The following is a 27,228-nucleotide window of genomic DNA, read 5'->3' as shown; positions in this document are numbered from 1 at the left end:
CTTGTTATGTGAATTATTTTAACTTAGTCACATTTTACACTGCTAAACATTTTTATATCTTAGTCAGAGTTTTCCTCTGTCATGTCGGTGACAACTTTTCTTTCACCTCAGGAAGTGGAAACAGAGCAATACTTCACTCTCTTTCTGCCAGCATTGAAGGAGCGTGGATATGATGGATTTTTTTCTCCAAAGTCACGTGCCAAAATCATGTCTGAGCAGGAGAGAAAGCATGTGGACGGTTGTGCAATATTCTTCAAAACAGAAAAGTGAGTTAAGGAAACAAAGCATAGTAGTGTATACTTCTTTAATATACAAATTAACAAAAGCTAGCTAGAAAGCAAGCTATGTAAAAATTAAAATTGCTGGTAATGTTATATTTCTTAGGCTGTGTTTTTAAGAATGTTTATTATACTTTATGCTTTATTGCCAAATTACACTAAAAATTTTGAGAGGTAAATATATTTTCATGAAGTAAAATACTTCTGGTGTAAAAAAAAAAAGCATAGTGCCTTTTAAGATTTGAAATGAGTGATCTGGTTTCTTTCTGTGATTTTTGTTTTGGTAGTTGGCTTTTTCAGAATCATTAATGTTGTTAACCTTTTTCATCCTTTTCAATTAACATTTCATATATATAATCATTTATTCACTAAATGTTTACTGAGCAGTTGCTTTGTGACAGGTGCTATGCTGGTCAAGATAGACATAAAGATAGACAAGACATGGTTCCTAATCCCACTCAGAGCTCTGGTCTAGTAGGAAAAGGTAATTGTATAAGAAAATCAAAATAAAATAGAGATGAGGGAGAGTGGAAGAGGGACAATAGAGTTAAAGGATTGACTGAGATAGGACAGTGGAAAGCAGTCATTATCAAACACAGAGAAAACATTTGTGTTTTTTGGGGGCTGTTGATGTAGTTGATTAAAGTAAGTCAAAGGTGAGAATGTCACGAATCTGCTTATTAAAATACATAAATGATCTTGTAGAAGCCTTTGTTATCTTGTGTGCACTGGATTTAGGAAACTGCATTTCCTACTCGAGGGTAGAGTGCCACAGCACACTCAGAAATCTGTCTCCTTTTGAGTGCTGGCTGAGTAGCTAGATGATTACAGGCATATTTAATTGTTATCCTGAGGAAAAGAGGGAATCATATTTTTGACCCAGAAAGGCAAATACAAAGGAATCTCCAACAGAAGACTGAAATGTGTAAAATCTGGTAGAGGTTGAGTCCCATGGTTAATAATTTGGGTTTGATACATTAGATAAGGAATCATCTACTTAGAGGATAAGCATATACTATTTTCCAGTATTGCCCCCTTTTTATTACCAGTTATCACAAAGCCAGTTACATGTTTTTATTGATAAAGGCATATTACTAGCATGTTATGTTAAGTAAATGAATTAAGTGAATTTAAAAGATACCTGGCGTACTTTTTCTCATTTATTTGTACCCAATTTCCTGTCTTTTCGCTGAATTTTTATTTATTCCCTGAGATAGTCTCATTTTGGCTAATAATGGATAGGCCTGCAGTATTTGAGGTTAGAATATACTAAATTCTTCTATTTGGTTGGCGATTTTTTTTTTTTTTTTTTACGAATTTCAGACTAACAATAGATAATACTTTCATATACTGGTAGGCCTCTTATGGATTCTCTTGTTGAATTTTTAAAGCAACCTCAGAGCTAGGGGTAGAGCTATATTCTCATTTTTATACATGAGGAGACAAACGTACAGGGAGTAGTGTGGCTTCAGAGTCAGTGCTTTTAACCATGGTGCTAAACTGAATTTTAGGTTTCTTATTGAGCTTCTGGTATCACTTGTACCTCTTAAAAGGTTACCTTATTTGGAAAAATTGCCTTGAATTTGATGTTTGTTACCTATATTCATATACACATTTCCTTGAAACGTCATAATTGAAGAAAGAGTACTGGTAATATTGAGAGAAAACATCAAGTTCTTTTTCCATTTGCCATTGTTTCTTCCCAAAGGAAGATAATATAATTTTTATCATCCCCATCACAGTTTGAGAGGAAAATCTAAAATGCCTTGATAATTTACTAGAGGTAGTTAAGATTTTGAACTAACAATTATAACTAATATCTAGGAAACTCTCAAACACTTCTAAAAATTGATGCTTGAATTAAGTGAATACAAAGGAAATAGTTAGGTGCATCATTTGGTTTTCTTCCATATGTCAACTCTTTTTGCCTGAATAGTAGCATGAATCCAGTAGTAGATGAATACTTTGAGTATATATATTCTTTTGTGAGCAGTATCAAATACTTGTTGATGTTGTATGAGCTAACTATCCAGTGCCAAACTATTTGAAATTTAACACAAAGTATACTACCATGCCTTTATTCTATTCTTTCCTCAGATTGGAGAGATAATACAGTGCAAAGAAAAGAATTGTGAAGCCAGGTGGTTCTCCTGCTTACATAGCTATATAATCTTGAATGAGTCACTTACCCTTTCTGGGCTTATTTCCTCATCTGTATTTATTTGTGCGTTACCATCTAAGATAATTTCTTTTTGTAGTTAATAAAGCTGACAAAGTCAAAGGGTAGCTGTAGGAAGAGTACTTCAAGTCTCATTCTCAAAGTCTCATTCTTCTAAAACCAGAGTATCTCATAATTCCTAATCTTCACTGATGACAGTTTTTCATGGAAAATGGTGGTACAGAGTAGGTAACCATAAATAGAAACTATAATAATTACTGTTTTTAGCAAAATGCTGTGATAAAAATTTCTTATCCATTGTGATGAAAGGATAGGATATTGCTTAGTAAAGACTAGGACATAGATTACCAATTTTCAGGGAACTGGAATACAGTAAAATAATCCCTTGCATCATACTCACTGTAGTTTAATCTTCGGGGCTTCAGAAGGTACTTCAAGATTTGGCAGGACCTTTTTTTGGCCATCATTACGACACTTTTTGGGTAGTTAGATGCATGGAGTTACCAGAAAATAGAAATTTCGATTCATAAAATGCTAGAAGTCAGCTTTTGCTTTGTCCTTTATCTCAGTAACTATCACTATATTCAGTGCAGAGATTTTATAAGATACGTGTATGTATTTTTTTGTTGTGTGTGTATGGAAAGACTTACTATAGATAAGTTTTTTAGGTTCAGAAATTTAAATTTCCTTTTGCCATATTTTGTCCTGTAGACTTAGCAGTTAGTAGAAGTAGGCTTGGATCCAGATACACAATTTGAAGAAATTGAAAATGGAGAAAAATGGAGATGAAACAAGGCCTAGATACTAGACTTACTTGCTTCTCCTGAAGTTAAAGTTCTGATCTGATCATGACATCCGGTGAAAAAGGGAAAGATGAGACAGTGTTAGAACAGATGACCATTACACTGTGGAGAAGCAGTCTCTTCCAATAGAATTTAGAACTAGGTTGTCATGGTTCTCAGTCTTTGCTGTATTGTCTCTGCTTTCTAACCTGCTTCCAGTCTCAGATTTACCAGGTAAGGCCAAGTCTTCGCTTTTCCTTCCTATGTTATTACAGTAGTTTTGTGCTTGAGAGAGGGCATCCAGAGGTTATAGTATTCCAAAAGGACCTGATGTGGTAATTCCTTCTCACTGGTTTCTCAGATACTGATTTCCTGTGTCATCGGTGGTGGTTGCATTTAGAATTTGTCTGTGTGATTTTTAAAAAACAGATTGTGATTTTTGGTTTCTGTTGTTCACTTTCCCATAAATTTAATCTGGAACATAAAATTACTGCTTTGTGCCACAAATGGCACAATATAGATAGTAATAACTTTCACCTAATTTGAGAGGTTTCCTCTGGGGCTAAAATGATTAAGAATGTAAAAGTGGTTTCAGTGGTTCAAAGAGTTGTACAAAGATAGGCAGGACAGTGCATATCTACTTTTCTTCCTAATTTATCCCAGTGTCTAAGCTTACCTTTTTTAGCAAGTTCTTTTCTGGCACTCCCATGATTATTTAAAGGGACCCAAGAACACATAGCATCTTACCCTAAATATACAGTAAAAACTTCTGTTTGGTTTAGGTTTAAGAGTGCTGGAATATGACCCAGAAAGGGTCATAGTTTACTTTTGTGTGCTTATATTCTTTTCTTGACTATGTACCTTTTGTTCTTTTGGCTTGTAAATGAATTCAGGGAGGGAATATTACTCAAGTCTTATATATTGTTTCACTTGCTCATAGTTGGCATTCACTGTCCTCTCTGCCATTGATTTAATCACATCACAGCCCATAAAATTACTTTAGATCCAAGCTAGTAAGAAATTGAGTTATCTCATTGTTCTATTTGCAGGCTGTATTTGAAACATTCAACCTAATAATCTTCCTCAAATCATGTAAGAAGGGTGGGGTCTTTGTTTTTTGATTATAGCATATATGATCTCTCTATGCCCATTTGACTTTCTATAAAATAAGACTTTTCACAAAGATAAAAAGAATTCTTAGACTAAAATAAAAAAATAGCATGAGGATTAATACAGCATCTGTGTACTCGATATAGAATAGGATTAATAAAATGAAATAGAGACAAGTTATAAGATTTTACATATTAACCAAGGATTGATGGTTTGGATTAGTGAATGGAAAGTAACATAAACCAGTATGTTTTATTCAAAACTAACATCTAATAGAAAGAATGAGGAAGAGATCTCTGTATGTCAGAATGTCACCTATAGGTAAATCTGTGAGACAGAAAGTCAAAGCAGAGTGGAGTGTGTTTGGTTATGTGTAGGAGGGGAAATTAAGAAATAGTATTGATCAGGTAGTATGAAAATAATATGGATAATTATTTCTTACTGTACTATAAATGTATTATAAATACCGTATAAAATAAACACAAAAACCAGACAAAGTGTGGGAGACTACAGCTATCTGCACTAATGCTGGAAATTTTCTTAAGGCAGAGCACCTGAAAAGTTCTTACCTATAAGAAGCCTATCTTGCTTTTGCTTAATTCTCACTGTAAAGAAGGAACTTTCTTTGGTTCCTTAGTTCTCAACTATCTCTTTGGTTCTTCAACTCTTGGTGAAGGGGCACCTGGGTGGTGCATTTGGATAAGCATACAGCTCTTGGTTTCAGCTCAGGTTGTGCTATCAGGGTTGTGAGACGAAGCCCTGCGTCAGACTCCACATTCAGCTCGAAGTCTGCTTAGGACACTCTCTCCCTGTGCCCCTGCCCACGCCCCACCCCCCCCATATGTGCGCTCTCTAATAAATAAATCTGGAAAAAAAAAACCAAACTATTGGTGAAGCTGAAATGATAAAATTTGAGAGTGTGACCCTGTCCTCTTTAGTATTTGTAAGGGCCAAGGAAGGGAGTGTTAGTTATAAGGATGTATATACTCTGTTTAGGAAAACTGCATTCATTTTTCTGAACTGTTTGAAACCACAGATATTAAAAAGCTGATATTTGAAGTTGTAAAAGTCAAAAGTGAGGCAATACAATCATTAATTATACCAATTAGGAAGAAAGTTGAAGGGGTAGGTGGAAGAATTAATAAACTGAATAATTGTTCAGGATTCATTTATAAATGAAGAAAAGTCAGTAGCTAGGCATGTGTTTTAAAAAGAAGTTGACTGAACCTGTGATCTTTGCCAAGAAGACTAAGAAGCAGAGGCTTGGTGAAAATGCTAAGAAGGGTATTTTAAATACCATGCACTTAAGGGATATACCCATTGTGGATTGTGTAATCACTAATTGAGGATCAAGGTATAAAACAGCTGTACAACTTCTGTTTTGCTTTCATGACGAGAATTTTGTTCAAAGTGGAAAGACTAATAAAGTAAGACCAGGTGAAGAGGAGACTGGTAAGGCAAGAGAGTCACTAAACTGCCTGAACTAGTTAGGTTTCCAAATCAAGATAATTATATCACATGGTACTAAAAGATCCTGTGAAAGTATGATTGCAGAACTGGCATGGGTAATCTGTTATGAATGTTGCAGTGTAGGAGAAGTTCTAGGATATTGAAGATGAACAAATCACCTCATTTTTCGAAAAGATAAGGTAGTTCGGTGTTCCTTTGTGGAAGGGAACAGGGAAGAAATAGAATTGGGCATAGAGAACAGAGTTGTTCTGTTCTGTCAGCCTGACAGCCTCAGCAGATCCTACCTGTAGCTTTGGAGCTGAAATGGCCTGTGAGAGTTAACCCAGGAGGAGGGACCAACATCCCTAAACTTTGATGTTTTGTTTTTGATCTATAACTGGATGTAGGCCACTCCTAGAAGTACTTGACCTTGGGTGATGTAGCTATCTGCAGCTGGAGCAATTCCTGAAGGATTGATGAGGAATCTGGGTAGTGTGTTTCCATATTCACCCCTTGCAAGTTTTTTTGCAAATTTTAGGACTAATATGTATGAATTCAGTACCTATCACAAGTCTTGATACAAAGTAGATCCTCAGTAATGGGCAGCATGGTGTTTTTATTATTGGTTCTGTCCTGTTGAGAATTTTGATTATTTCAGAAAAGACCAATCTATACACATAAGATTTATGAAATTCAAAAGCTGGAAGGGATATTCAATCTTCTGGGAAAAAAGAATGAAATTTCAGTGTCCTTAATCAGGAAATTCTCTGACATCAGCAGTAGCAACTTTTCTCTAGATAGGTCTAGGTCTCCTGAGTCAAGATAAACAAAAATAAACTATTGGGACTACATCAAAATAAAATGCTTTTGCACAGCAAAGGAAATAATCAACAGAACTAAAAGGCAAACTACAGAATGAGGAAAGGTATTTGCAAATTACATATCCAATAAAGGGTTAGTACCCAAAATATATAAAGAACTTATACAACTCCACACCCAAAACACAAATAATCCAATTAAAAAATGGGTGGAAGACATGAACAGACATTTCTCAACGAAGACATACAGATGGCCAATAGGCACATGAAAAGTTGCTCATCATCACTTATCAGGGAAATGACAGTTAAAACTACAATGAGATATCACCTCACACCTGTCAGAATGGCTAAAATCAACAACACAAGAAACAACAGGTGTTGGCGAGGATGTGGAGAAAAAGGAACCTTTGTGCATTGTTGGTGGGAATGCAAACTGGTCCAGCCACTCTGGAAAATGGTATGGAGTTTCCTCAGAAAGTTAAAAATAGAACTATCCTACGATCCAGCAGTTGCACTAGTGGATGTTTACCTAAAGGATACAAAAACACTAATTCAAAGGGATGCATGCACCCTATGTTTATAGAAGCATTATTTACAATAGTCAAGATAGGGAAGCAGCCCAAGTGTCCATTGATGGAAGGAATGGATAAAGGTGTGTGTGTGTGTGATGGAATATTATTTAACCATGAAAAAGAACGAAATCTTGTCATTTGCAACGACATGGATAGAGCTAGAGAGCATAATGCTAAGTGAAGTAAGTCCGAGAAAGACAAATACCATATGATTTCACTCATGTGGAATTTAAGAAACAAAACAAATAAGCAAAGGGGGGATAAAGAGAGACAAACCAAGAAACAGACTCTTAACTGTGGAGAAGAAACCGATGGTTACCAGAGGGGAGGTGAGTTGGGGGATGGGTGAAATAGGGGAAGGGGATTATGAGTACGCTTAACCTTGATGAGCACTGAGTAACGTGTAGAATTGTTGAATCACTATATCCTACACCTGAAACTAATAGAAAATTGTGTATTAACTAACTGTAATTAAAATAAAAATTAAAGTGCCTGTAATACGTGAGTGGGTGAACTAATGAACAGAAACTCATGAAATGATACTCAACAGAAATAAAGTGTGCTGCACTTAGATTATTAAAGGAAGTGAAAGAGGGAGCGATAAAATCATTTGATAGTACAGAAAAATATTTGTATGTAGAAATGTTCATAATGGCATTAGTTATAATAGCTCAAATCAGAACTAATTTAAATGTCTACCACAGAATATTAAATAAATTATGGTGAATCTCTAGAATGGACTGTAATACAATCATAAATATTGATTTTGAATAATACTTAATTTTATAAGTGCTCATACCTTATAGAATGTTTATTAATAAACCAAAATATAAAATTATAGACTATTATAATTGTATAGAAATATTTGTATGCAAATTCATGGGGAAAAGTCTGGGGGAAATACATTGACTTAGTGGGGATATTTGGTTGCAGGTAACTTTAAATTTTCTTTATATTTTTACTTATTCCCAAATCTGAACAATATGTTTATTGTATGATCGTTTTTTTCCACTTGTTTGTTTTTAAGCATCTATGAAATGCAGGACTGGTTTAAGAGTGAAAAAGTCCAGGAAATTTTAGTTACATCTTGGTTCTTATTTGGCTTATAATTAATATGGCTTTCCCTAAAGTGCAGTTTCAGTCTTTATTAACAAAAATACAGTCTAAAATGAAGAAAGCACTAGTTCTTTTATGCCCAGTTCTAAGTACTGTAGCTTTGGGTAAACTTGAGTTGTTCAAATGAACAAACGTCTCACACCATATATCATATAAAGAAATGGCCATTTCTTTTCTTAGGAAAGATGTGTTGGGATTATTTAAAGGGAATTAAGGAGGGCACGTACTGCATGGAGCACTGGGTGTTACACAAAAACAGTGAATCATGGATCACTACATCAAAAACTAATGATGTACTGTATGATGACTAACATAACATAATAAAATAAAAAAATTAAAATAACAGTGTCAGGTAGAAGAGATACTAGGTTTTATTTATGAAGAAAGGTACAGGGAAACAAATTTGAGTTAAGGAAGACATTTCTAATTATTAGATGCCCCCCTCCCTCACAATGGCCTGACTTTGGTAGAAGTAAAAATATTACTTATTAAGCAGGATTTTTACACTTTCCTACAACATTCCTGTAAATAAGCCTTAAGAGTTCTGTAAATATTTAGAAGGTATTTTAAAAGGTAAATATAAATAATTAAACTGTAATTTTAAAATAACATATTCACTCAAATACCAAATTTTAACACTTTGGAAATTAATAACATGTTTTGGAGGTGCTGCTTAGTTGACTTGTTTTTGTGCAGACCTCTGAATCAAGTTTTTGCCTGCTTGCTTAGGTTTTCTGAGTTCAAGGTCAGTTATTTATCAATTGTATCTCTGTGTCTCTGTGAATCAGGATTTTTATTAATACTCTATAACCAAAACAAAAATACAGAAATAAACTGGATGCAGAGATGGATATTAGATTATAATCATCTGTACCCTCTGATTTAAAGTTTTTATATTCATCAAAACAGATTCATTGTTTTCAGTGATTGATTTATTCAAACATAATACTACTTAAATTTGTTTTATGTGCAGGAATCTTACCAGAAATTGTTGAAAAAGTTGTCTACTGCTTAGATGTTTGGAAAAGTCTGATATGGAGGATGGTCAAGTCTACCTATAGAACATATTTTGAATCTTCCTTCTTTATTTCTCTTGCCTTAGCCCAAGCCATCATCATCTGTCATTCATACAACCTCAAAAACTTTATTTGGTCTCACAGTTTCCACTTTAGCTCCTGTTACCCGTTCTCTCCACCAAGCAGCTGGAGTGATCTTAAAACATATAAAGTAATATGTTCTTACTTAGAACCTTCCGTTGTCCCTTTCGTCTCTAACATCATTTCATACCCTTCCATTCTTTTCTGTCCCATAAATGTGCAAAGGTCTTCGCTGCCTCAGGATCTTCTTCCTTTATCTGGAATGTTCTTAATCCCATTCTTCACCTTGGTAACTCCTCATCCTTTATGTTTCAGTTTAAATGTCACCACCTTAAAGTAGAGGGTGAAAACTATGCCCCTTTTTATCACTCTGGGTTAGAAATAAGCATTTGACCTGATCTTTTATACTTCTCAGTGCAAGAGAACTTTAGAATTGGGGCAGGGAGAGGAGTATGGTTTCATCTAGCAGTGTCCTGCAGCATAGTAAGATTTTCGTCCATATTTATAAAGATATGAGGGCATGCTTCTGTTTCAAAGTAGGAGGAAGATGGGATGGAAGCCTGTTAAAAGAACAAAGGTGTCTTCTCTCCACCTAATACTTAGTGAAAAGTAGTATATTTAGTTAGTTTTGGCCATTTATAAGTATTTTATAAATCAGTAAAACTAGGCTGAAAGAGGTTAAATGGCTTGACCCAAAACAGTATGACTTTGTCATATGTATGTTATCAGTATGACTATGTCAGTGCTAGGCTGAATTCTGTTAAGTCCTATAAATCTACAATACTTAATTTGGAAGTAAAGTAAGAAAATACTATCCATGCAGAAACTGTAGTCACATGGAGAGCCATTTTTCACCTTACAGAAGTTGTTTCCCTGAAGCCTTACATACATGTAACGCCGCTTTTTAGTAAAGGCCAGGTGGAAAAATTGCCTTCTCCTTAGTTGAGATAAGGGTGTGACACATCTCTTGATGCGGTAAGAATAAAACTGCAAACAGGGTAGGTAGATTTTATTCTGTTCTTTGTCTGCTGACTCAGTTAAGGTTGTGTTCACCTTTAAATACCAGAAAGTTCTAACAGTAACTTAAAGAAATGGGAGAAGGACAGTGTTCTCACACAAGTCCAGATGTGGCAGTCCAGAACTGGTTCAGCCGCTTCCCCGACCCTAGTGGGTTGGTTTTGCCCTCCTGCTTCTTACCACAGGGATAAAGCCATAAAAGCGCAAAGGGATATATATGCAGCCTTTGCTAGGTGGCACTTCTAAGAAAGTTTTTAATCACACTTCTTATGTCTCACTGGCCAGAACTGATCACATGTCCCCTTGTAGATGGAAAATGACTGGGGAGACAGTGAATAGTGTCTGTGTCTTGTGCTCCCTCATTTAATGTCTTTTAGCATGATAGTCCAAGTACCTAATACCATACTAATAATGCATTGTACCTTTTAGATTTACATTGGTGCAAAAGCATACAGTGGAATTCAACCAAGTGGCAATGGCTAATTCAGATGGATCCGAAGCTATGCTGAACAGAGTGATGACAAAAGATAATATTGGTGTCGCTGTGGTATTAGAGGTCCACAAAGAACTATTTGGAACAGGTGAGTGCAGTTTAAAATATTCTTACTAAAAATAAACACCATCTCATGCTTTCTCATCTCAAGCGTACAGACTCTTGCCTTATTTATTGCACAATTATTTTTTTTTGTCTTTGAGGAAAGTTAGGGGGATGGGCAGGAAAATAGCACTAACTATGTAAACCATCATATATATATTTAGGGATATTACTTACCAGGTAATCTGTGAAAAAGGAAAGCCTTTGATATGCCATTATTTCAGAAAGGTTATTTGAAGTAGGAAATGCTTTAGTTAGGCCGAATTTGGAAGTTACGATGAGTTGGTTCTCTTTCTAGCCATATTTTTAGCTTCCTGAGTGTGAAATCTTTTGTCTTTAAGGTTAAGTACTTGGCAAGTTTCTCTACTTTTTTTGTTAGATCTCAGTCATTGTCAGGATAAGAGCGGGATCTTTTATCTACCTGGTACTTACTTAGCTTTTGCATTTTAGATTATTTATAGCTTCCTTCAAAGTCAAACTCATTATGTACTTTGCATATCCAGACCTTTTTTTCCCCTTTCTCCTGCCTGCCTTTGAGCATTTCATTGTTTACTTAACTAGTATATTTTAGGCAAGAGCAAGGAGAAGATGTTAAGACTACATTAGGGCTTTATTTTTAAACTTTTTTTCTGTTCTTACTGTAGAAGAAAAGATGTTTGCCTTGAGTATTGATTTGAATTATTCAGACCATGCCTATCTGTCAATCCTCTCCTTTTCTGTTATTAATTTTATCTATCATCACATAATCTTTGATAGGATATTTTAAATTTCTTCTTCTTTTTTGATCTTTCCATTTTTACCTACTTTTATGTCCTTTCCAGTCTTACTTTTTTCAAAAGTTAGGTACCTCTTTTTCTGGTAACATGAAAATTGAATTTCCTTTGGAATTTTTTTCTTCTTTTAATTTTCAGAAAAGCAATTAGAAATTATACAGCAGATACACATAGCACATTTTGAAATACGTCTCTTATTCCTACAAGAGGAATTTAATATTATAGAAGGTGCTGGTGGCCCTGTTGTTTTTAATAGTTCTTAATATTTAATATAGTGAACATTTAATGTACAGCCAGAAGTGACACCGTAAAATTTCTAGGAAAAGAGTGGAGCATAGAGAATTTTGTCTATAAGATTTTATCTTGTCAAATTACTTTAAAAATGACTTTCTATATTTATAAATCATATATCCAATAAGGGTTAATATCCAAAATATATAAACAACTCATAAAGCTCAATAGCAAGAAAAATGAACATTAAAATATGGGCAGAGTGTCTGAATAGACATTTTTCCAGAGAAGACAGAGATGGCCAACAAGCACATGAAAAGATGCTCAGCATCACTAATCATTGGGAAATGGAAATCAGAGCCACAATGAGATACCACCTCATACCTGTTAATATGGCTGTTATCAAAAGGACAAGAAATAAGTCTTGGTGAGGCTGTGGAGAAAAGAGAACCCTTGCACACTGTAGGTGGGAATGCAAACTGGTGCAACCACTATGGAAAACAATATGGAGGTTCCACAAAAAATTAAAAACAGAAATACCATATGATCTAGCCATTCCACTTCTGGGTATTTATCCAAAGAAAATGAAAATACTAACTTGAAAAGAGATATACACCCCCATGTGTATTACATCATTATTTACAGTAGCCACCACATGGAAGCAGCCTAAATGTCCATCAGCAGATGAATGGTTAAAGAAAAAGTAGTATATATACACAAAGAAATACTATTTGGCTATAAAAAAGAGTATCTACTATTTGCAGTGACATGGATGGACCTTGAGGGCATTATGTTAGATGGAATTAGTCAGAGAAAGAGAAATATTGTATAACCTCACTTATTTGTGGAATCTAAAAAACAAATGAACAGAGACAACAAAACCAAAATCGTAGATACAGAGATTATAGAATTGCCAGAGGGGAGAGGGATTGGGGAGTGAGCAAAAAGAATGAAGTGGATCAAGAGGTACAAACTTCTACTTATAAATAAGTCATGGGGGTATAATGTACAGCATGAGGGCAGTAGTCATATTGTAAAATGTACTTGAAAGTTGCTGAGAGAGTAAATTCCAAGAGTTAACTTTATATGGTGACAGATGGTAACTAGACTTACTGTAGTGATCATTTTGCAATGTATATAAATATTGAATCATTATGTTGTACATCTGAAAGCAATAATGTTATGTCAATTATGCCTCAATAGAATTTTTTATTTTATTTTTTTAAGATTTATTGATTTGTCAGAGAGAAAGAGAGCACAAACAGGGGGAGTGGCAGGCAGGGGGAGATGGAAAAGCAGGCTCCCTGCTGAGCAAGGAGCCTGATGCAGGACTCGATCCCAGGACCCTGGGATCATGACCTGAGCCAAAGGCAGATGCTTAACCAACTGAGCCACCCAGGCATCTCTCAGTAGAATTTTTTAAAAATGACTACTCCTGTCACATATAGCAGACACTTCAGTTACTTGTTTTTATATTCAACATTGAAGATAATTATATCTTAGTAAGGTGGAAGGAAACATTATCAAAATAGTAGACTTAAAAAATTGTCTTTTCTGCAGAGTTTATATTTTCAATAGAAAAATTTAAGACATTTCTATAGAGGTTTTTTTGGTAGTTTTAAGATTTTATTTAATTTCCATTTAACATACAATGTAATATTAGTTTCAGGTATAGAATTTAGTGATTCATCACTTACGTGCAACATTCAAGTGCCCTCCATAATCCCCATCACCAATTTAGCACATCTCCACCCCCCACTCCACCCCTAGCAACCCTCAGTGTGTTCTCTATAGTTCAGAGTCTGTTTTCTGGTTTGCCTCTCTTTCCCCCACCCCCCCCATATTCATCCATTTTTTTTCCTTAATTCCACATATGAGTGAAATCATATAGTATTTGTTTTTCTCTTATTTCACGTGGCATATACTCTCAGACTTCATCCATGTCATTGCAAATGGCAAGATTTCATTCTTTTTTGATGGCTGAATAATATTCCTGTGTGTGTGTGTGTGTGTGTGTGTGTGTGTACACAGACCACATCTTCTTTATCCATTCATCAATAGGTGGACATTTGGGCTCTTCCTATAATTTGGCTATTGTAGATAATGCTGCTATAAACATTGGGGTGCATGTATCCTTTAGAAGCAGTATTTTTGTATCCTTTGAGTAAATACCTCATAGTGCAATTGCTGGATCATAGGGTAGTTCTATAGAAATTCTAGTAGAAAAATGAATTGTGCATGTTTACTAATATTGCAATAGTACAAAAGTGTATAAAATAAAAAGTTCCTTATTCATACTCCCTAGGAGTAGCTCTTGCTAATTTCTTTACACATTACTAACAGAGACTATGTGTAGTTTTATTTAAAAGGCCTCATACCATGCACATTGAGCTTTATGTTTTAAATATTTTATGGATGTCTTTCTCTGTACCTGTTAACCAAATTTAATTTTCACAATTTCTAATGTATTATCTATCTTGTTTTCCATTTTGAAAGTTAATACTTTGTTAATACTTATTTTGACAAAATTTATAAAACAGAATTTTAGGGGGAAGAAAGAACCTTACACATTTTCTAGTTGAATATCTCACTTTCCAAATGAACCTGAGTACCAAGAAAGTTAAGTGACTGTCCCAACACCAAAATAAACAGTAAAAAAGCCAGGTCTAAAACCCATGTGTCCAGGTTTTGAGAGCACACTATTCCCTGTGTCACCTTTTAAAAATAATTTTATTTGGGTGTTTGGTATGAATTTGTTTTGGTAGGAAACTTCCTTCCTTACTTAATTTGTATAAGTTAATATAGTGTTACTGCCTTTTATTGATCCATCACTGATGTGCTCAGGAAATGCAAGGTGAATGAGCACTGGGCAGTGGGAAGAATTTAAATTAAGGTTTAGGTCACTCAAATAACTGAAAACCTGCCTCACTAAGTAATTGTGATCTTTATATGACAGAGATATTTAAAGTGCTTGTTGACACTAAGAACTCAGCAAATCAAGGTACTATAATCAAATGTTAATTACATCATGATATAATTCTTAACTTGGGCATATAGAGCAGAAGTCGACAAACTCTTTCTGTAAAGGGCCAGATAGTTAATATTTTAGTCTCTGTGGGCCACATTCAGTCTCTGTCACAGTCTTTCAAAGAAATTTTTGTAGACTCCTTTAAAAATGTAAAATGAGGCTTAGCTCATACAGGCTGTACAGAAACAGGTGGTGGGCCAGATTTAGCCTGTGGCTAAAAGTTTGTCTACCCTGATCTAGAGGAGTAATTCCCGTGTTGGGATTATCAGAATCTTAGCACTTTAGTGTCTAAGAACTATATTACGAGATAAAAGGGAAGATACAAATTAATGGAAAAAAAAATAAAGGGCTATGGGTTTTTGGGAGAAAACCTTAAGATAATTGCTTTTTTGATCCAAAAAGCATAATCTTACCCTCTTTTTATAATGTTTAAATTTAGGTATGAAGCCTATTCATGCTGCAGACAAACAGCTGCTTATAGTGGCAAATGCCCACATGCATTGGGACCCAGAGTATTCTGATGTGAAACTCATCCAGACCATGATGTTTGTCTCAGAGGTTAAAAACATCCTGGAGAAAGCCTCCAGTAGGCCTGGCAGCCCAACTGCAGATCCTAATTCCATCCCGCTGGTGCTATGTGCAGATCTTAACTCATTGCCAGATTCAGGTATTTATAACATCATTTCCTCATTGCTTTCAGTTTTTGCTTTAACTTCTAGTTGAGGGGCTAGCTAACTCCCAACTTTTGGGTGGAGAATTTCTCTGCTAAATTAAGGGAGTGTATTAGTATGAATCCAGGGATAATAGGACATGGGATAATTGAGAGTTTAGTAAAGAAGCTATTTCCAAAAATGTGTACAGGGTTAAGGGACACAAAATAATGGGTGATGCAGTACTCTACTACGAAGGGAATTAGGGACCCTTTACCACACCTATACCTAAAGGTTTGAAAATGGTGGGAACTGTTAGCAGAACTTGGAAAAAGTAGTTATAAGGAGAGGGTTATGTAGGGGGAGTGAAGGCTTGGAGTTAATTGATGCTATTAATCTCTGGCATCAACAAAGTGGGAGTCTCACTCTGCTCTCCTGCCGGTGCTGCCCATTGACCAAATCCAACTAGAAGGGAGAGTGGGAGGGAGGTTGCCGTTGATGCAAGTAAAAATCAGCCTTCTGAGGCACAGAGTGCAATGGAGAAGAGGCAGCCAGGAAATACTCAGCACGGGTAGTTTAATAAGGTTGGCAACTTTTCAGTGAATTCATTAAATGATCAATGAATACTGATAATTTGGTGCAGAAGACTGATCTGTATTCTCCTTGGATTTGACATTACTTCTTGAACTCCACTAAACTATTTTATGTCCTAACTTACATTATTTTAGATCTCTGTAAAAATTAATTCTGCATTTTAGATGTTAAAGTTCAAATGTAAAAACATATAAGTATTACTGTTTTGCTATTACTGAAGCATATTCTACTTTTTTTATATTTTCAATAAGCTATTTTAAATTGTTTAAAATAATCTCTCAACAATAAATGTGAAATAACCCAAATACTTGCAGTTGGAAACTCGTAAGTCACAAATCTAGAAAATATCTTTACTTTTTCTACTTCATAAATAAATGCTGAAATCATCCTTTTACAAATACTTGTCTTCAGCCCCCAGCCCAGTTGGCACCTTACCCATGTCTTCCTTTCTTGGTCCTTTTTTTTTGAGTTGAAATGCTCTCAAGTACAAGTTTCTCCCATTTCATTTTTTTTTAAGCCTGTGAGCTGTCATTTGACAGCACAGCCTGGTGAGCTGATTATGGAGCCAGACTGTCAGGGTTGGATCCTGGTTCTACCACTTACAAGTGCACTCTCCAAGTTCCTCATTTTTAAATAAGGGGATAATAATTTCATCCACCATATAAAGTTGTTTGTGAGGTTTAAGTGTATAAAGCACTTGAGACAGTGCCTAGTGTGTAGTAAATGCTAGATAAGTGGTAGTTGCTTTTCACCTGTTCACAGTACTGATAACTGTGCTCATCACTCAACTCATGATATGTTGCTGTCATTCCTGATCACAGATAGAGATGGTGAACAGTGTTCACTGATCATCATCAGAAGGGTTGTGATATATTTTCATGTTTGCCTGTTAAATGGAAGCAATGTATTTTTTGAATGCTTCTACTCTTTTTAGCTTTTTATACATATCTAATGTTTTTGACCAAGTAGCATATAATGTCCCTTATAGTATGAGCCTGAAAGAACCTCACTGTAGTTCAAAATAAAGAATATTTTCTACCTAACCTAGACATCAAAGTGTTGAAGATGCAAAATCTATTTTTGTTGTAAATGACTTTTTATTATGTATGCTATATTTTACATATTCCCAAAGTTGTTAATTGACTGCATAGAATAGTGAAATACTAATGAGACATAGTGGTTTAGGATAATATTCTAAAAGCTTTCAGGGTTAAGACCTTGGTGAATGCCACCGTGGGCTCAGGGAATCATCTTTAGCTTGAAGTATCATTAAGAAAACTGAAGATATTTCTGGATGATCCTGATACTTTGTTCCTAAATAGGCAAATACCCTTCAGTTTGATTTAACCATATGAAATTGTTGGTGTTTGGTGTTTTGTTTTGTTTTGTTTTTATTTTTTATTTTATTTTATTTTTTTTTAAGATTTTATTTATTTGAGAGAGAGTGAATGAGAGATAGAGAGCACGAGAGGGAAGAGGGTCAGAGGGAGAAGCAGACTCCCCGCTGAGCAGGGAGCCCGATGCGGGACTCGATCCCGGGACTCCAGGATCATGACCTGAGCCGAAGGCAGTCGCTTAACCAACTGAGCCACCCAGGCACCCTTGTTTTGTTTTTAAACAGTGACAACCACAAAAAGACAATTGCATATGGCTCAACCTAATTAAACCACTCCAAACCTGGTATATCCACCTGACAATGAAATTTTGGTCATAAAGTCTTATATAAGGTCTAAATGCTACATGGTAGTGTTTCTTCCTTCTTTATTCTACTAGGTGTCGTGGAATATTTGAGCAATGGAGGAGTAGCTGACAACCATAAAGACTTCAAGGAACTAAGGTACAATGAGTGTCTTATGAACTTCAGCTGCAATGGGAAGAATGGAAGCTCAGAAGGGAGAATCACACATGGCTTCCAACTGAAGAGCGCCTATGAAAATAACTTGATGCCTTACACCAATTACACCTTTGATTTCAAAGTGAGTGACAGCCTTGGGGCTGATAGAGAAATTACTTCAAATATAAACATAGGACAAGAAAGATATATTTTTATAATGCTTACTTGTATAATCTTCAAGCATTTTTAGATTCTCAAAATGTCTTGACTAAGTATGCTTCTAAATGTCAGGAGATTTGTTAGCTTTGCTTTTTGTTATTATTGATTAGAGAATTTTTTAAAACCCTCATATTTCCACATTTCAGGTAATACTGATAAATAGCAAAAACTTCCAAAATGCTTACTGTGTGCCAGGCACTGTTGAAAACACTTTATATTTATTAATGTAGTTAATCTTCACTTGTCCATACCATCCCTAACTTTCAGTAAGGATCTAAGTAATAAGTAACCTGATACGGGTATATGGGTAAGTTCACCTTGAATGAATTTACATAATATTGTCTCAGAATTTTCTTTGTACTATTGATGTCTTATTTATCTTTAAATTTTCTAAGTTTCTTTGGGAGATGGTTGTACTTAGGGTCTATTTTGTATATATATAAATATATATCCATGTAGTCAAATTAATATATTCCCAGGCAGTGGAACATTCCAGCTTAATAAAAGGAAAAAGATATTTTTTCAAAATAAAAAAATTTAGAGGACCCACTGTTTAAGATAAATTGTTCTTTAGAAAGATTGAATGTAGTGGTTTTCTGTAGGTAAGATTGCTTTCCCTTTGCCAATTATCTGATCAGTTAGCTCCTCCATTGTACTTCTGACTTTCTGGTATTTCAGGCATCTATACTAAAATCTTACACTATCTTGAAAAAATGCAGATTTTAGAAAGTGATATGATGTAAGAAGCCTAGAGGGAATATAATAAAAATACCAAAGGAAGTTTTCAAAACGGGCCCTTCACATCTCCAATAACCCTTTTATATTTTCAGTGCTTGTTAGCCCCTTTCTAAGGAACAAATAGGAGGAAGAAGGGAAATTTGTGTGATGTTATCAGTCAACTTTCGAGATCATGAAGTGGAGGAAAAAATTGCGTAGAATAAATTGAATCTAATTTTAGTATTTTTGCTGTTAGAGTAGATAATACTATCCCTAGTGATAGTTCGTTTTATTCAGATCACTCAAACACAGTAATGTGCTGGTAGATATTTAATAACCAGCTTCCTGAGAAAAAGCAACGCTAACTTGCGGTGTTTGCTGATTTCTGTGTGTAAGTATTCCCAATGTGGTAGATTTCAAGCTCCCAACATAGTACCATTGAATTCAGAGTGGAGATGAGGCACTTAAGAAAGCAGGTACCAGCCGACTGTAGCACAGCACTGCTGTCGTGCAGCCTTAGAGGAAAACCTTTAGACTTCATGATGCACCGTTTACTGTAGGTTAATTCCTATCCTTGTGACTGTAGTGGTATGTAATACATCTCTGCCAGCACAACCCAGAAAATCTAAATTAAAGTTCCCTAAAAAATAAGTTATTGTTGTTTTAGTATGGGTGTGGTTAAAAAGACCAAATCATTTCTACCTCAACTAGGCTTTGATAAATGTTATTTTTCCTTGTCCATCAGTGGAAATTGGAGAAACAAAATTGGGAATATTAATCTGAGCCATCTTTTTTAACAGTCTGAACTGTTTTAAAATCCTTTGTTGATATTGAATCAAAAATCTTACTGAACCATTTACATTGTCCAAAGAAGTACAGGTAAAGAACCAAAAGGGCATGACTCAGTGTGTGGTGATTGTGTATGTAGGATAGGGTGAGACAGAAGGACAGAGCTATAGATCCATGAGAGACAGGCGTATGGGGAGATAAATATACTGGCTGGCCCGGTCGATTGGGGGGTGGAAAGACAGGGCGCCCAGAGAATAAACTAGGGGCATATGTAACAACAGAGAATGAAGCCTTTAGTCCACATAACAGTGACTGTTTTCAGTTTTATGTAAAGCATTTTATGCCATCCCGTTATTGAAGTCAGTCAGTAAAAGAAGGATAGGTAATATCAAATATAAAAATGTCATGTAATTAGCATTACATACAGATCTAAATACAGTGTTCTGCCATTGCATCAGTAGAGTTTTAAGTTTTATTCACTTGGCTTAGCATTTGTTTACCTTCTTGGTCCTTGAATAATTTAGAAATGTAGAAAAGTGATATTTAGAATTCAGATTCCCTTAATCTAGAACTGATTTGGAAGATACCAAAGGGTGGGTAAGCAGGAGAATTACTTGTAGACCAGGTGTCTTCAGGATAGCTAACAGAATATGGGCTGTAGACTGTGTGACTTATAAATAACAGAAATTCATAGCTCACAGTTCTATAGGCTGGAAGTGTAAGGTCAGGGTACCAGCATGGTTGGGTTCAGATGAGGGCCCTCTTCCGGGTTGCAGACAGTCACATGGCAAAGAGTCAGAGCTCTCGGGGGTCTCTCTTTATAGAGCACTAATCCCATTCTTGAGAATGCTACCTTGATGACCTCATTACCTCCCCAAAGCCCCACCTCCTACTTCCATCATGTTAGGGGTTAGGATTTCAGCATGTGAACTTTGGGGGGACAGAAACCTTCAGACCGTAATACCGGATACCTTGAATTAACAGCTTAATTCAGACTTTTCACTGCAGCTGCTCCCCCCTGCCCCACCAGTCTAAGGGTGTGCCTGAGCCAGTTAGTGAAGAGAGGAAGGACTCCTCCTGTTTTGTCAAGAAGTAAATCTTTCTCTTTTACATTATGAAATTTATAGTATATAATTTTCTTAACATTCTTTTATAAGACAAAACTTAGCATAATGCCAGCTCATAAACTATTTTCATTATTTTTACTTTTTTTCAAATACAGTTCCTATAGAATTATTGTAGAATTTCCTAATTATATAAAGACTATTTTCCCACAGTGTAGCTTTTTAAAAAGTTTGAATCAAAACAAGGTTAGGAATCATTAGTCTAATAACCTACTTTGTGGATATGACAGTATATAAATGTAAATACATACGTACAGATATTTGGGTGAGTTCGTAGATATGTCCTTGCTGAGGGTTTTAATAAGAGCTTTTACTCTGGATGTTTCACATTAAGAAAATAGTTAACAAGTGATGCCTCCAATTAAATACATCTTACTTTCTAGAATGTTTAACATCTTCTTGGGGCCTGTGTTTGCAAAGGATTCTGTAAGTCTCACAGCTCATGTGCATAATGGCACTCTAATAAAGTGATACAGGAAGTTTATTCACCCTAAGTAACAGAGTATTTCACTTGTGTTTTGTTTACTTTATAGTTGAAGCAAAGGGTGGTCTCATAAAGGCAGATAAATCCACCCTGACCCTTGTTAACACTTTTCCTAAAATGTCACTGTAAAACTGGGCATTAGCAAAAATGAAAGGATAATACCTTGTACTAATATCATTTCTTAACTATTTGGACTTGGAATATTAATGGCAGAAAGTCCTTTCTTGGATTCAAGTAGGGTACCCTATTTGTGGCAAGGTTAAGGTTTCTAAATGTTGAATGAGGCCTTCTTCCTGATTAACATAACACAATAAAATAAAATTAAAAAAAAATCTTGTTATTTTGGTCTTGGTCATGTCAAAACCAACAAACTTGAGATAATTATTTCCAAATTTCATAATATACATTTTTTTCATTAAAAATTTTTCTTTTTTTTTAAGTAGCCCATTTCATTGTGATAATATTTAAAATATTACTGGAACTCATTATGTGTAGCATTTCTAAATAGATACTTCCAGATCTGGAAATGTTTCTCCACACTTGGGCTCAGGCTTTCTTGACATGGATAGGAAGAAATTTGACTTTCTCCCCTCCTCCCGTTTTTAAGTAGGCTCCATGCCCAGTGCTGAACCTAATGCAGGACTTGAACTCATGACCCCAAGATCAAGACCCTGAGATTAAGACCTGAGCTGAAATCAGGAGTTGGGTGTGTGTGTGTGTGTGTGTGTGTGTGTATATCCCTGCTGAATATTTTTTTGCTAAGCAATCCAGAATTTACAGTGTACCAGAATTTGTGAAAATGAGAACACATTGTGAAAAAGAACACATTAGAAAAATTAACTGTGTGTAGTATTTTGTGTGTATGTAGCATATCTGAGAAAACTGAACTAGAATTGGCAAATCTGAAAACATGCTTTACCATGGCTTCATTCAGGTGTGTTTGGTTATCTTGATGTGCAAATAACTGAAAATAATGCCAGTTAACATTAAAAAGTTAATTTGAGCCATACCTTTTCATTACGCATTTATATAAAAACAGCTTGTTGTAACTGATACAGTGTAGTTCCCATAATGTTTATACTGATGTATTAGATTTCACTAACCTAAGCAAGCCATTTTTAAAAGATGCCTAGACATAATTTGGTGTGTTTAGCTTCTCACTTTGCTTACACTTAGGCACAAATGCGGGGCTTTATGACTCCAGTAGGGTCCTGTATTTCCCTATTGAGCCATCTTTATTTCATGTAATACCTACTGAAGACTTGAGTCCTATTTGACCTGTTGTCAAGACAACAGGTACCAAAAGTACAGGTTACTCAGGTATTTGGCTTTTACAAATAATGGGTTGTTCTTTATATATCTTGAGTTTTTCTTTCTTTCTAAGCATATATTTTTCTTTTTCCCCAACCCCTAATCTCTTTCCAGGGCGTGATTGACTACATTTTCTATTCCAAGACTCATATGAACGTGCTTGGTGTCCTGGGGCCTTTAGATCCTCAATGGCTGGTTGAGAACAACATCACTGGGTGTCCACACCCTCACATCCCTTCAGACCACTTCTCACTGTTAACACAACTTGAACTCCACCCTCCACTTCTGCCTCTTGTCAATGGTGTTCACTTGCCTAATCGGAGGTAGTGGAGTACTGCCCCGCAAAGACGGGGGGATCTGTTGCTATGGACCTGTACAGTTGTAAATCAAAGTATGTAGGAGTGAAGTATGGCCATCCTTAAGCTGCTTCTTCAGGTTCCTTTCATTATGTGTTTGCTCTAAGATTTTGTACATTTTTGTGCATATTGGTATCATTTGGCACTAGGGCTGGAACCAAAGTATTACTCTTTCCAAATTTTTAATTTAACATGTTTTTAAATTGGACCTCCTTCATATTATATTAGGAGTCAACATTCATAAGTAATAAATCACCAATTCAAGGCCCAACAAGAGTGTGTTTTTCCAAAACAAATAACTTTCTTTTGAATGGTTTCAAATGAGCCAACCATTTTTGTAAAAGACAATTTTTAAAAACTAAAAAGACGACACTTTAAACTGAATGATGGCATGCCTTACAGGAAAAATTTCTTGGATTTCTGTTTTCCATTATAACAAAACTGATTTTTGGCTCCCCTAGTCTTTTGCACATTAACAAAGCACTTAAATTTGCTAGATCTGTACATAAACTATGATACAGCCTTTAACCATAATATGAAAAATAGAGAAATTAAAGATGGTTGCACAATATGCTTTTGAAATCAAACATTTGACAGCACATGACAGTTTGTTGGGCAAGTGCTGGTTATTGGTTTTTTTTTTTTTTTTTTTTTGAGGAATCACTCTGTATCTAGTTCCTCTATTAGTTATAACCTCATTAGAAGTATTAATTTTAAGCCTTTCTCTCCAGTTTATTTATTGGGAAACAGTGGGTAATTTTTACTGCCACATATCTTGAAAATAGAATTTGTTATATTTAGGATGCCCACAAAATTAGTGTCCAGTATTTTTCATTATTCTCATCCACCTTTTTCTGCCTGGTTGTGCTAGAGAAACAGGTATTATATGATCTGTATAATTTTTGCTGTTATAGTCAAATGTTTTAAAAACAAACAACTACTGAATGAAAAGGCCCTGATCAAAGTTTTAAAAGGGAAAAGCGATACAAATATCTCATTTGTTTCCTGAAGTAGGACAAGTGGCTATTGGTTTTGGCTTTTTGAAGTAACAATGGAAAGGATTTGGCGGGGGGAGAGAACAGGGAGTAGCTGAAAACCTCTGATCATTTTTCCTGACTCTAGTTGCCAAATGGCCATTATATGCTTTTAATCTTTGTTTCCGTTGTCTGTCAGGGTTGAATTAAGAAGCTACTGGTTTATTCCCAACTGTTGATGCTCTTTAGAAATGTTGGAATCCTTTTTTTGCCCAGGAGGGGCCAGTTGAAAATGTGTGACTCAAGAGGCAGTTAACGTAATACCGTTTTCTGGGGGAAAAATTGGTTGGCTACTTGATGTTAATTATGGCACAGTTAACAGGAAAAGGTTGTGTCTGTGTTTTTAAGTTTTTCTTTATTCTGCTTTTTTGCTGCTATAAGAGTTTTCTGAAATTTATATTTTAAACTTTTCATGCACTTTACTGTTTCTAGTCTCAAAATGTGATATTTTTAATAAACAAGAAATTTTCCATTATGTGAATGAAATTTTAAAAGAAAATAGCCTATATTTGTGTCTCACTAATATATAAAGTACAGGTCAAATTTAAATTATTTAATTAGTTTTAAATATATACAATTTGCCTCTTCTTTCAAACCTAACATCTTAGGCTGTTTTATTAGTCTTAAATGATGCATTTCCTTTGGTCATTTTATACTAATTTCTTCCATAGTAAATTAATCAGGCTATATAAGATAATATTTCCCCAGAAGGATAATTTTAGTGGGACGAGGGTGGTGGGATGATGTAATGTCATAATGGGATTGCATCAGAAGGGTTCTGTAAAGCCTAAAACTCCCTTTTAAAAGTGCCTAGTGATAGAGGCGTTGTTTGTCATCTATTATAATTGGAATGTCATTGTCGTTGAGTGAAGTTTGATGTAAATAAAATATTCTTTTAAAAATGGTAAAGTACCAGAATAAACAAACAAATAAACAACCCTTAAGATGACAGATTTTCCTCAATGTGCAGGTATCCCTTCTTATATACCTCAAACATTCAACATCTAGCCATGCAAATTGATTACCTGAACCATAGTACTGGAAAGTAGAATAGCATGAAAAACTTAATTTTGTGGACATTACCTTTTTTTGTAATCAGCTACTGTATGTTTTATTTGAAATCTTTTGTTTTGGGTGGGTTTTCTGCTCTGGAGGTATATGCACTAACAAAACATTTTCCTCCTTTCATATACGCATGTTAATTAGCAATGTGAGCAATATTTCCTACCATACTTCACTCCCAATATTTTTTGAGATGTTTGTATAAAATGGAATTTAAAGTTCACTTATGATTGTATATGAACCACAGAGGAGCCCATTTATTAATAAAAAACTTTTTTAATAGTTAAATGTAGAGGGGAAAAAATAAAAAAAATTGGGAAACATTGTAAACAGCTTAAGTTTATTTTGTGTATGATCGAGGCACTCTGTTGCAGGAAGGTGTGTAATTGGGTTCTCTCTGCTTCCAAATGCACTCTTTCAAACCATTCATTATCCTGTGTATTTTTAATGTGGTTTTAGTAAATGTTGGTAGTAGCTCTGTTGAAGTAGGTAATTGTGTTATGTTTTGGGTGGCACACACACTTGGGGCATGGTAACCCAAATTTCATGTGCACGGTTTCCCTTTAGCCCACTGCCCAAATTTCACACACCTTTCACCCTTTGTTCCCTTTGTAAAAGGAGTGGTATCTGTTTTGAGCTGCCAATTCAGATGATCAGAAATGCTGCTCTCCTCAGTATTGTCTTGTTAAAACGCATGCCATTTGGAACTTTGGCAGTGAGAAGCCAAAAGGAAGAGGTGAATGACATACGGTATATAGTCAGTGAAAGTAAATATTTATGCTTATATACTTTCTAGTTCTCAGAATAAGTTTAATAAGCTTTATGCCATAGGGCTGCTGCATATTTTATCTGAAGTTAAGAGAAAATTTGGGCATTTTTAGGTTGTGATAATGTGGTTTTTTTTTTTAACTGTTAAATATGATTTCTGGTACTTGTGTAAGAACTGGAGTGTTCTTTAAATTTATTAAAACAGTGTTGTTTGAGGAAGGGAAAACTGCACTGTTTGCTATTACAGCAGTCATACAAGTGCATGTCAAGTCACCCACTCTCTCAGGCATCAGTATCCGCCTCATAGCTTTACACATTTTGATGGGGAATATTGCAGCATCCTCAGGACTGACATCTGGGAAAGGCTCAAATCCACTTACTGCTCCTTGCTTGTTGACTTTGTTTTAAAATATTGTGCCTGGTGTCAACTTTTAAGCAACAGCACTGCCTAAAAGCAAGCAGAGAACAGAATCCCAGCACCATTCTATAGGCAACTTTTTAGAATTCAGATAATAGTAAATCTGTTCAAGATTTATGATGTTTTATGTAAAAAAAATTTTGTACAACGTAGCTGAATATTTTTGTTTCATTTCTTTGATGTAAGGCGTGTGAACGTTTGTTTGGATATCACATGTAAAAGTCAGGTAATGGCACAATGGGTTTTGAGACCAGCTTCCCTTCCCCCCCATTTGCCTTGTTCCAAGCTCTTTCTTTTCATATTACTTTTCTGATTTTCATAGGCAGATATTTAATTTTACTAATAAGCATCCTGTGTGAATGTATTAAAGAAGCCACTGTGTTTTAGTGTTGTAGTTTGCAGAAATATAAAGCTTCGTTTCTTATTTGTCCCTATTATTTGGTGTGTTATGGTTATGTATTGAATCACAGAGAAGGGAGAAAGCTGAAAGGATACCTAAGGCTCGTATCACTTGATTCTATGGTGGGTTGTATTAGAATTGAGGATGTGGCACATTAAAACTGGAACATGGGCAAACATAACTGTGTTCCATTTTAAAATTGTATCTCCTAAGTATCTGTTGTTAAGTGGGCGAAAAATTGTTTGTATTTGCATTTCCAAGAGTTTCTAAAAATCACAAATGCCATCTATACTTCCAAATCAAATAGCAAGAAGTAGAGAAAGCACAAGACAAAATAGGTTAAGTAATGTTCTTTGATGGAACGAGAGGCATATGGTTTTCATTCCTAATACAGAGCTAGGTTTTCTAGCAAATTGATTGTGT

The 27,228-nt window shown here is 35.2% G+C and overlaps 1 protein-coding gene across 5 annotated transcripts in view; it reads left to right on the top strand.

Moving 5' to 3' along the window:
• CNOT6L (CCR4-NOT transcription complex subunit 6 like) overlaps window positions 1-27,007 on the top strand; it is a 102,689-nt gene extending 75,682 nt beyond the window's left edge. For all 5 annotated transcript variants that reach the window (XM_027598656.2, XM_027598658.2, XM_027598654.2 and 2 more), the window contains 5 exons: window positions 112-266; window positions 10,848-10,999; window positions 15,485-15,712; window positions 18,063-18,265; window positions 22,882-27,007. In XM_027598656.2, the coding sequence (XP_027454457.1) occupies window positions 112-266; window positions 10,848-10,999; window positions 15,485-15,712; window positions 18,063-18,265; window positions 22,882-23,094 (951 nt within the window). In that variant the 3' untranslated portion in view covers window positions 23,095-27,007. The remainder of the gene's footprint in view (window positions 1-111; window positions 267-10,847; window positions 11,000-15,484; window positions 15,713-18,062; window positions 18,266-22,881) is intronic.
• The last annotated feature ends 221 nt before the right edge of the window (window positions 27,008-27,228 follow it).

The sequence above is a fragment of the Zalophus californianus genome, chromosome 2 (genome assembly GCF_009762305.2).
Source record: "Zalophus californianus isolate mZalCal1 chromosome 2, mZalCal1.pri.v2, whole genome shotgun sequence".
Taxonomy (NCBI): Eukaryota; Metazoa; Chordata; class Mammalia; order Carnivora; family Otariidae; genus Zalophus; species Zalophus californianus.
The sequence above is the reverse complement of the archived record's forward strand: the minus strand, read 5'-3'. Positions and strand labels throughout refer to the sequence as shown.